At 35.5% G+C, this 10,981-nt stretch overlaps 2 protein-coding genes across 3 annotated transcripts; both read left to right on the forward strand.

Moving 5' to 3' along the window:
- The first annotated feature begins 716 nt into the window (after nt 1–716).
- Nucleotides 717–6,028, forward strand: LOC105635353 (eukaryotic initiation factor 3 gamma subunit family protein). Its single transcript, XM_089726148.1, has 13 exons — nt 717–1,029; nt 1,118–1,245; nt 1,414–1,534; nt 1,744–1,825; nt 1,908–1,978; nt 2,926–2,967; nt 3,780–3,904; nt 4,239–4,332; nt 4,695–4,788; nt 4,868–5,043; nt 5,149–5,254; nt 5,453–5,539; nt 5,765–6,028. The coding sequence occupies exons 1-13, from the start codon at nt 905–907 to the stop codon at nt 5,849–5,851; spliced, it is 1,338 nt and encodes a 445-aa protein (XP_089582274.1). The 5' UTR covers nt 717–904; the 3' UTR covers nt 5,852–6,028.
- Nucleotides 6,029–6,466: 438 nt separating this feature from the next.
- Nucleotides 6,467–10,880, forward strand: ATE2F2 (winged-helix DNA-binding transcription factor family protein). 2 transcript variants are annotated; one of them, XM_089726146.1, is made up of 14 exons: nt 6,467–7,049; nt 7,561–7,744; nt 7,854–7,907; nt 8,078–8,163; nt 8,350–8,438; nt 8,579–8,633; nt 9,144–9,196; nt 9,289–9,339; nt 9,457–9,505; nt 9,594–9,659; nt 9,741–9,811; nt 10,104–10,305; nt 10,480–10,537; nt 10,618–10,880. In XM_089726146.1, exons 1-14 carry the CDS (start codon nt 6,753–6,755, stop codon nt 10,659–10,661), a joined length of 1,359 nt encoding a protein of 452 aa, XP_089582272.1. In that variant the 5' UTR covers nt 6,467–6,752; the 3' UTR covers nt 10,662–10,880. The 2 variants fall into 2 exon arrangements, with proteins under 2 accessions (XP_089582272.1, XP_089582273.1); XM_089726147.1 differs by having other exon boundaries at nt 6,471–7,049; nt 7,564–7,744.
- Nucleotides 10,881–10,981: the final 101 nt, after the last annotated feature.

The following is a 10,981-nucleotide window of genomic DNA, read 5'->3' on the forward strand; positions in this document are numbered from 1 at the left end:
TACAGAGAAAGCTTTGTTCCCTTGTCATCCCCTTCTTAGGACACCAGATCACTCTGCATCTCATCCATTACTAATAATTCTCACCTAAACAAATTAACAAACTTAAAAATTCCTGCAAGTACAGAAGCTAACATTATTAAATCTCTGCACAAGAACTTAAATTAATTGCATTTCAAGTTCAAGTAAAACGCTTTCAATACGGTCAATTAGATATTTCAAAATTTTAATTTTACAAATAAAATTAATTTTAGGATACAGTCTCTTTTTGCTGTTTTAATTAATTAAGTTTTAAAAAAAAGACTTAATACATTCATCAAACTAAATAAAAATAATATTTTGATTCAAACCAGAATATTTCATAAAAAAAAAGGACAAAAACAATATCATTTCCTTATAAAAACTCTTTTATAATTTGTTTGGTCTATGGACCATTCATACAAGGAGTGCAGGCATGTATTGTATGGGTGTTTTTTTTTTTTTTTTTTTTTTTTACTGAATTTTGTGCTCGCCTACCTAGCCTTAACTGCACGAAACGTAAAGCCCATATTTAAGCCCAAGTTCGTTGAGTTAGGCAGTTTCCGATCCGTTGACAATGTTGGGCTCATCGATGTTGCCACACGTATCAGTAGGTCTAGTTGATAAGGCCCGATAGAATGAGAAATAGTAACTTGTTTCTTTCAGTGCATAAAGCAAACTGGGCCTGACTTGGCCGATTTAGAAGTTTCGAATGCGTAACATCATCGTCGTTCTCCAAATTCCTAACGGTTAAACCCTCGCGCACAGTTTAAAAGTCTGTTACTTCATTCTCTTCTCCTGCAAAACCCTAATTTTTCAGCAATAGTGTACCGCTACCTTTTGCTTTCTGTTTTATTTTGTGATTTTTATTTTTTAATAAGGGACGAACATGTCCCAGAATAACCTTGAATCGGATTCATTGCAAAACCCTAGAGTGACATGGGAAGGTTGCAGCGTGCTGCTCGACATTAACGATGGCGACCGTCTGGTTTTTTCTCGTCTCACTCCAGGCTCGTAAGTTATCCTGTACGATATTTTTCAAAATATAAAAAATTTTTTTCTATAGTTTCTAGTGTTCTGGAAGTTGACCCATGCTTGACAGGAATTTGAAAATTGGCAACAAAAATTTATCTTTGCGGCCCTTGATCGGTTGTCCCTTTGGTTCACTGTTTCAAATTGAAAACGGAAAGGAAGGGCCCTGTTTATCTAGATTCATTCCCTCCAAACAAGGTTTGGTCCTCAGCTTATATTGAATTTCATCTATTTGACTCTTGTAATGCAATTCAAGTGCATTCTCAATGTCTTATACTTTCATCGAGCAGTTATCTTATTGCTTTCTTAGTTATGTCTTTCTCTACTTTTATGTGTCAGCTGATCTATATAATGCTTGTTACCTAGGGAATAATGCTGAAGAAAAAAGCGATTGTGAAATGATTGATGAATCAAGAGACAATAGAGCATTAATTGATAACAATAAAGCTCAAAGCCTAACTGGCGATGACATAGATGCAATGCGGAGGTGAGGTTTCCATAATGTAATGTCTGGAGGCTTTTTAGAATTTCTTCTTTCTTGAAGTTTTTATTCTATCGTTAGCATATAGTTAAACTGGTCCAAACAAAATAATGACTGTGGAATTTATGAATATATTAATTATTATGTAACCACAAGGTGTAATTCTGACCCGCCAAGATGTTTGTACTGAGAAATTGTGAACTCTTATGACGCAGGCAGGGTGCAAAAGGTGAAGAAATAATTGACGCCCTCATTGCCAATAGTGCTACATTTGAGAAGAAAACATTGTTCTCGCAAGTATGTTTGTTGTGCAATGTGGAACTTGTAGTGCCAAAAATTGTTCTATTTAAATATAAGCTAACGTCTAGTTTGTTTGTAGGAGAAATATAGGCTTAAGAAGCAAAAAAAGTATGCGCCTAGAGTACTTCTGAGGCGACCATTTACTCGAAGGTACAATTATAGTTTATGTCCAGTAATTTTATTTTTTATTTTTATTTGAAACATCAGGGAAGACCCATAATTTGAATTCCTTGGTTCACTTTCAGGCTGACACCAATTTGATATTTTGACAGTGAGCTTTGCTGGAGTCTTTATAATTTTTATTATTGTTAAAATCTTTAAATTGTTTGCATTTACCTCAGGGCTGAGGCATTTTTTGACATAACTTTAGTTAAAATGCATTAAAATGGCTTAAGATAGAAACTTCATATGCTACGTGATTATTTGTTTTTTGTTTCCCAAATGATTTGTTTATACCAGATACTCAGGAAAGTTCTTTTGGAGAATGATTTAGCTTGATTTTCCAGTGTCTGCGCATTTCAATGTTTCTTTCTCCTTGTTAAAAGGAAGGTCTTTCCATGGTGCTAGAGGGCTGCATTGCAGATTTCATGGGCTGAATGCCCCATGCTATTGCAATTAGATCCAATCAGTGGGTTTAGGAGAGCATTGTCCCACTTTTACTGTTGAAGGGAATATGAATTATAGAATTTGCATGTAACTTACACATATTTGTCTTTATTCTGAGTGAAGTTGAGATTGCTTATCAAGCCATAGCATGCAGGCTTGTCCTGCATTGACGAGAATGTCATGGACACAAGGTGATTGGCAAGAATTTACGTACTGAAATAAAAATTCAGCATAAATGTAAAGTTAAGTTTGATGGTACTCCTAAAAAGTTTCCTCTTGTTCATCAACGAGCCTTTAGTTAGTTGCCTTATTCTATCCTCTTGGTCTTCTTGATAATACTCTTCATCTGATTTCATGCATAGAGACGATTTTTTTTGTTGTTTTTATTTCAGCATATGTGAGACATACTTCAAGAAATATCCTGCTAGAGATGATTTTTGTTGTTTTTATTTCATGCATAGAGATGATTTTTTTTGTTGTTTTTATTTCAGCATATGTGAGACATACTTCAAGAAATATCCTGCTAGAATCGGGTAAGCATAAATATTTACCTCCTGATTTTGTTGATCTCATTGTGGTTTATAAAGTCTGAGCTGTTGTTTATGGAAAGGCAAATGGCAATTCCATGAAGGCCATTCTGTTTTATCATGATTTTGTTTAGATATTGATGAAAGTAACATTCTTTGAAGTTATATCCACCTTTTGGAATCACTAAACCCATCTGCACAAATATTGAGCTTGCTTTATTGCTCTGTACTTCCACATGCTAACAGGAAAAGAACCGTGTCTTCCCTGTTTTTCACTTCAGCCGTCTGTCTTTGGCAGTGGGTATGTCTTTGGAAGTTGACTACTTTACCCTCAAGGGGAAAGGAAAGAGGTTTCTTTTGTTTACAAATTGTGGATGTGAAGCAATTGCATTCACATTTGTATACATTCTGCTAATTAATGCATTCTATAACTGCCAATTCTTGGGCTGCAAAGTCTAATAACTTATAAGCCACTCGCTTCTTAGTTGTATGGAATTCTGGACATAAATTATAGCCTTGTAAGAACATGGACTAAAAAAATAACCAGTGCTTGCAACTAAATATCACTATATAAGGTACTTAAGTCTCACTATCATGAAATGGAGAAATCTACATACCAAATCTGTTTTCCTGAATGCAGTTTTCTGTTAAAATTTCAGTTTTCCAGGAATTCAAAGTAATATACTTTTATAATTGATCTAGATGTTATAGGTTGCCAATTGTCATATAGATGCCGATCCTGGTCAATTGTATTCTGATTATTTAATTTTATGTCATCCCTTGGATTTATATAACACTTATTTGCTCTGCTGTTACAGCTACCTGCGAATCGATGCATTGTCTCTTCTACTTTCAATGGCAAATGTTACTGCCAACTCCGATATACTGGTAATGGATATGGTTGGCGGCCTTCTTACTGGTGCTGTAGCTGAGCGTTTAGGAGGTTTGCTCTATCTTCTAATCTGAAAAGCACTTCAAATTCTGTAGCTTAGGGAAACTTTTGAGTTATGAATTAATAAAAAACACTGCGGTGACAACTGGAAGAAATAATGAACATTTTGGATATGCTTTATAAAAAAAATGATATAGTTACTTTGTTTTCTCAATGTCCATCATTTTGCAGTTTGATTTAATTATTTATTATCCTCTACATCTCTCCACAGTCATAATGAAAGTCAATAAATGAAGCTATCCTATTAATTGTATTCTCCTGGCTTATCTGCTGTATTTTGATGGATGTAATTTCTGAATTTTAAATGATATGATTTTATTTTCAGGTACAGGTTATGTTTGCAGTACATATCTTGGAGATACACCACATTCTGTCGATATAGTGAGAATGTTCAACTTCAACAACGACATTTGCAAAAGGTAGTCAGAAGTGCTGAAACTTATAGTACTTATGGAATAAAATACATCATTTTACAAAGGGTTGCCGGGGGGGTGGGGGGTGTAAGAGACATTATACGTAAGTTGAAAGAAAATAGTGTTTAGCCTCCCCTTTTTATACCTTTGAAAATTTTATATAAAGTGTCATCTCTTGTAACTGACTGGAGATTTTTTATGCAACATGCATAGTTTCAGTGCATATGTTGCTCTGATGCGGGATGCATTTTTGTAGCATGTTTTTCACTCGATCCTTTTCTTTTTCCTTTTTTGTCTGGTTGTTTATTGTATATTAAAATATAAAGAAAGTACTTCATCCAGGATAACCAAAATTTTCTGGTTCACAGGATTGTGCGGGCTTCTCTAAGTGACCTCTGTTTAGCTCAAAATGAAACTTCTAACCAAAGTTGTGCACATGAAGATGCTCCCATGGAGTCAAATGTGAGCTGACATTTTCATTAATCACAACATAATCTTATATTGCAGTAAACTAAATGTATCCAAATGTCAATATGTGCAGGGTCAAACTTCATCAATCAGCATGGCGGAAATGTCCCTCTCATCTGAGCCTGAGGCTGCAGATATAGATCCAGATCCTACTGCTTCTCCTGCAAGCAAAATAAGCAAAGTGCATAAAGCAGGAGAAAGGGCAACAGATGAAGCCTTGAAATTGTGGAAGGAAAATGGGTTTTCAAGGTAGCTAAACATGCATAGCTGGTGTTAATCTATCATTTTACATAAAATTTCTGCTTTGAATAGTTTTTGCACATAATCGTTAACTCTAATTTCTAAATTATGCAGCCTAATAATTGCTGCTCCAGATCTGGATCCTTGGAGCTTAGTCAATGAAATCTTGCCACTTCTATCATATTCAGCTCCATTTGCTATCTACCACCAGTATCTTCAGGTCATTTTCTTAAGAAATTCTTCTGCTTTCTTTCTGTTTCAGTTGGAAGTCCGGTTAGTTAATGTTTTATTTATCACTGCCTCTCTTTCCTAAATTCCTTATGCCCCTCTTTATCTGTCATTTTTTCACCATCAACGATGAAGTTAGATGGATAAGCCTTCATTTGCTAGGGTAATCTGAAAATTCTTTTTAATTCAGCCTCTAGCAACATGCATGCACAATCTACAACTTGGGAAAATGGCAATTGGCTTGCAAATTTCAGAACCTTGGCTACGGGAATACCAGGTTTGAATCTTTCATTGGAAAATCATTATTGAACCATCATGTGGTTTGTATTTTAGACCTTCAAACAATTCCTGGGTTTGTGGGAAGATGGATGCAGTTGTCTTTGTATGGTTTGTTTTGAGTCTACAGCTGTGCGTGTGTGTACGAGTGGGATCTAACTTCTTCGCAGGAGTCTAAGATACAGCATCCAGATATTACCTTACTTTTTTTCTTTGAACAATTCAGGTTCTTCCTTCGAGAACTCATCCATGCATGCAGATGAGTGCATTTGGAGGTTACATCCTAAGTGGGACAAGAATAAGTAGCAGCTAATCTCTGTTTCAAAAGAATAACTAGATAACACCATGCTCGATCATGCATGTAGGCTGTTTGTTGGCAAGCAAGGCGAAGCCTCATTAAGTGTATACTAGATTCTGATTTCTATTTATTGTTATTTTTGGTTTACTGTATAATTTATGAATTTGCAATGCCACATGTTAGTTTTTTTTCCTTTGCGGCATTCCTATCTAATTTCCCTGTCTTGATTAGTTGATTATTTGTGACGATTTTTGGGTTTCAATAATGGCCTTTGTTCTTGCGAGTAATACATGTAAGCATGTCAAATATGATTTTGGGTTTTCTCCATGGTGTTTACCTTTCACAAACGTTAGAACTCAAGTACGGAAAAACAACCTATGAGCTAAATCAAAATTGTATTTGTATTTTTACTATCAAAAAAAAAAAAAAATTGTATTTGTATTTTAAATATTAAAAGTAGATCTGGAATTTACTTTTACAATCTGTGAACTTAGTTTCTCTTTAATCTAAAAACAGCCCGAAGATGTTTGGGCTAACAAGATAATGTAGCAACAATAAAAGAAGGCCCAACTGCAAGCCCAGGCCCATCAATTAACCCGACTGGAGGAGGGAGAGAGAGAGGTTAAAAACAAAAACAAAAAAGGGAAGGAGCGGTGGGTGGCAGCTAAAAGGCGGGCCGTGCATTTTTCGAACTTACGCACCGCTTTTATATCCCTCCCTCTTTCTTTCCCTCGTCTTCCTTCTTCCTTCTTCCTGTTATGTAACGCAGCATTCCACTTCCACTTTTTCTGTTTTCTCTTCAAATAGAATTTATAGGCTCTCTCCTTGTATTAAATTGATCTTTTGTTTGCTTTTATTGCCCGCCTTTTTAGTTTTTATACCAACATAAATTCCTTCAATTGTTCCTTTCCCTCTCATGGCGGCCGACTGGAGAGAAGATCCGAGCCGCACACTTAATCCATCGCAATGTCACTTTCAGTTGCTTAATCCACATTCTCAAAATCACTATCACAATCAATCTCCTTCTACTCTTTGTTCTTCCTCTTCTTCTTCTTCTCCTACGCTTGCAAATCCGGCTTTCATTTCCTCTTTTCATAAACCGCAATATGGTCATCCTTCTGATAATAATAAAAGCAATCAGTTGTCTAATAATATTCCCTTCGCTTTCCAATTGCATGCTGAGGAGACACATTCTGCTTTTAGTAAACTCGCGGTGAGTTTTTCTTTTTGCCCCCTTTTCTTGTTTTTGCCTTGCATATTGTTTTCGGAATGTTACTTGTTGAATAGTGCAATTTGCTTTGCACTGCTTTTTTTTTTTTTTTTTTTTCTTTTTTTTCCTTTGGGGATTTATGATACTTGGATTTTCTGTTTCTAAATTTGGTTCATGCTTATTTCTTGAGCTCTTATATTGAATTAACTTGATTTCTGTACTTAAGTTGTGAGACTTTTCAGATGCTTCATGTTTGAGAAATTGTCTCTAATTTGTATTATACGAGTTTTTGAGAGAGTTCGTTTCTGTGCCATTGTAGCGGGTCGCGAGACAGTAAATCCTCTGTGAACATAAATTTTTCCTTTTTATTTATTTTTTTTTTTTTTGGGCCTGCACATTGTTGATCTTCCGTCTGCTTGTATCATTTTAATTTTAATTGTTTACCCGGCTGTATAATGTTTATGATTTTTGGAATTCCATTGCACATTAATCACAAATAATATGATAATCTTAGCAGCTGAAGCAAACTAATGAAAAAGTCAATCATGAGGCTCAGTATGGTGGACAAGAACCCTTCGCCAAGCATAACAAGGTACCTAATCATGTGCTTGATCCTCAGTCTGCCACTCGCAGTAAGCGTATCAATAGAGCAAAGGTTTCAAAAAATGGTAAATTGGGGATTCAAGGATCAAATGCTGGTAAGCTCTTTTCACTGCAATTGGTAATTTGCTACATTATTATTATTTATTGTAAATTGAGCCATCTTCATGTGGGTACTGAGTTTTTGATAATTGATTTTACTCACAGAATCTCCTAATGGTCTGAATCCAGCAACTGGTTGTCGATATGACAGTTCCTTAGGTATGTATAGATTGATTATATGCTGTTTGGTTATGCTGTCATTCTATCTGACTTGCATTGGTACATGTTTGGAAAATCATTTTGTATCTATCGATTTGGCAGCTTCAACTCCACTTCACTAATAGCTGATTACTAATATATTTGAAATTTTCAATCTTTTGTGTTGGCAGGCCTGTTGACCAGGAAATTTGTCAAGTTGATTCAGGAGGACAAGGATGGAACCCTTGATCTGAACAGGACTGCAGATGTGTTGGAGGTATAGAATCTGTTACATATGCTCCCAAGTAAGAAATTGAATTGCACCAATAGTAGGTTCAACTTTCAGTAGTTCGTCAGATTTATCACAGCAAATTCTAGTTTGAAAATAGGACTACTATTCTGTGGGTATGTGTAATAGCAACCCAGTATTGACTATGTTTATTGTTCTGTCATGTTTCAACAGGTCCAAAAGAGGAGGATATATGATATTACAAATGTTTTGGAAGGAATATCATTGATAGAGAAAACTTCAAAAAATCACATAAAGTGGAAGTAATAATATTCATTTTTCTGTTGCGGTTTTTTTTTTTTCTGCAGCCGCGGGGGGGGGGGGGGGGGGGGGGGTGTTGTTTGGGGAGGGGCAGGGGGTGCTTTGCTAATATAAGTGGTAATGAACTAATGACTATATGCAGGGGCTGCGATGGTGGTGGGTCAAAGGAGTTGGATGCTCATGTTAACAGATTAAAGGTACTTGTGTATTCCTGTCATTTGTTTCATGTATCAGATATTGCTTCCGAAAAATTCATAAAGAAAATACTGGAGGAAATTGAATGTGTGCTTGAAAGTGCAAATCTTAAATATGGAATTCATAGTTAATCTCTATAATTGAACTGTTTCACAAACTGCCATAGAGCACAACTACTAGCCCTACTTATTCTGTAGCCAAACTGTTCTTATTCTAGTGTCAATAAGGAGCTGACATTAGGTGACTCTTGTATATCACTAATTATTAGTTTATATAGAAAGAGTCCTGGGATGAAGCATGTTTGGATTATGGAAGATCAAGTGATGATGGGACATATTGATTGTGTTCTATCAGACATCAACTCAAATTAGAGTTTGAAATTGAACATAACTGATACAATGGTAAATTAACAGTCGGTTGAGATTTGTGCTTTCAATTTTTTTTTTTTGGTTTTAAAAAGATAACAATGTTGCCCTTGTTGAACCACTACTTATTAAAAGGTTTCACTACAGGCTGAAGTTGAAAGTTTACACGCTGAAGAACACAGACTTGATGAATCTATAAGGTTGGTTACATGGTTTCAGTAAGTTTTAAGAGGAATTTTTCGTATCAACAACATCTGTGGTTGGTTGAGCTGCTATTTTTTTTATCATGTAGGCAAAAGCAAGAGCTTCTGAGGTCACTGGAGGAAGATGAAAATAACCAAAGGTACAAGGTTTTCCTCTTTTTTTTTTTTTTTTTTTTTTTTTTTTTTTTTTTTTTGTGGATTTCAATATGATTTGATCCTTTATTTTTTCCTGATTCCTCCCTACTCGGAACTTTTAGATATCTCTTTATGACTGAGGAAGATATTACAAGCCTTCCTTGCTTCCAGGTTAGCTAATCTTGGGAATACATCGAACAATCTATCTTCATTTTACCATCCATGAAATAACTGAGACTTTCTCGTTACAATTCCACAGAATCAAACGCTCATTGCAATTAAAGCTCCTCAAGCTAGTTACCTTGAAGTCCCCGATCCCGATGAGGTAAGAAGTGTGGATGCAATGGAGGTTTAAAATGTTTTATAAAGCATTACCATCTAATTTACTGCCTATTAACATGAGCAGGATATTGGTTGTCCTCAGTACAAAATGATTGTTAGAAGCAACACCGGACCAATTGATTTATATCTGCTAAGGTACTTTCTTTGCTTGCATGTATGTGTTTGCACTGCTCTTTGTGTGCTAGCTCCCTCTTCTCTCTTGCTCTCTTTATCTTTGCATGAGTTAGTTTTTGCCTGCTAGTTTTGTATGCTTTAACCCAATTTTAGTTGAAGTATGATGGTTTCTTCAGGTTTTCACTCATTGTCTTGCATGATCATTGCATATTATCTAGGAGATGCACACCCACACACCAGTAAATGTAAGTGATTGTTGCTTGTTTGTACAATTTTTGATCTTGTATGGCTACTGTATTCATGGTGTTTGTAGCAAATACAACCAACAACATGAGGATGTAGCCGTCAAACAAGTTAATCCTTTGACCTCAACTTCTCCAAAGTGCTGTCCACACAGAATGGAAACTGAAGGGCTATCTTTCGAACAACATTATCAAAACAACAATGCTGAAATGTTCAACTCACTCTATTCAGAGTCATCTGGGATCCAGAAGATAATTCCTTCAGACTGTGATGTAAGTATGACTGGAAGCTTTTTAAGTTGACTTTGCATCGGTTTCTTTTCTTTTTTCTTTTTTGTCTCTGTTCTGTGCATCTGCCAGCAGATTTGTTTTTGAAGTTTGGCTGCTCATATGGAAGCAAACTCTGAGTAACTTATTGTATGTGATCCATTGGCCATCATCTTGCAGATTGATGATGATTATTGGTTTCGATCAAATCCTGAAGTCAGCACTTCAGAGTTGTGGGGTAATTAGCATTCAGAGATTGATATATTCACGGAGTTAATTTTTTTTTTTTAAATCTGAAGGTCTAACTCTTATCATCAGGAGAGTCGATTGGCATTTTCTACAACATAACAGTGAGGTTTTAGATCTTTTGGATGGCTTCTTTCATGCTTCTTGGAAGATCAGTACTATTATAGTGACGTTGTTCATAATGTAAAGGAAAATCAGGTAGTTTAGTTGTTAAGATGACCTGAAGGGTTCTCGTAATAAATCCCTTCACACTTGAAATTGTAAATTCTTTATTCTTCTAAAGCTAGATGCTTTTCCTTTATTTATTTATTTATTAAATGATTACAGTTACTTCCTTTTTAAGTGGGAAAAAAAAAATAGTACTAATGGCACCATTAGTCTCAGAATCTTAAGGTGAACCATCTAGTATCGTTTCAGTTTGAATGTCCCATGGTTC

The sequence above is a fragment of the Jatropha curcas genome, chromosome 9 (genome assembly GCF_041381405.1).
Source record: "Jatropha curcas cultivar XTBG-Jc1 chromosome 9, XTBG_Jcur_1.0, whole genome shotgun sequence".
NCBI classification, from domain to species: Eukaryota; Viridiplantae; Streptophyta; class Magnoliopsida; order Malpighiales; family Euphorbiaceae; genus Jatropha; species Jatropha curcas.

Bases quoted from the DNA above. Each gene is read 5' to 3' on its own strand.
- ATE2F2 (XM_089726146.1), top strand. From the start codon at position 6,753: ATGGCGGCCGACTGGAGAGAAGATCCGAGCCGCACACTTAATCCATCG. The intron at 7,908-8,077 runs GTATGTATAGAT...TTGTGTTGGCAG, and splicing joins TCGATATGACAGTTCCTTAG to GCCTGTTGACCAGGAAATTT. The intron at 8,164-8,349 runs GTATAGAATCTG...ATGTTTCAACAG, and splicing joins GGACTGCAGATGTGTTGGAG to GTCCAAAAGAGGAGGATATA.
- LOC105635353 (XM_089726148.1), top strand. From the start codon at position 905: ATGTCCCAGAATAACCTTGAATCGGATTCATTGCAAAACCCTAGAGTG. The intron at 1,979-2,925 runs GTACAATTATAG...TTTTTATTTCAG, and splicing joins AGGCGACCATTTACTCGAAG to CATATGTGAGACATACTTCA. The intron at 5,255-5,452 runs GTCATTTTCTTA...TTTTTAATTCAG, and splicing joins TCTACCACCAGTATCTTCAG to CCTCTAGCAACATGCATGCA.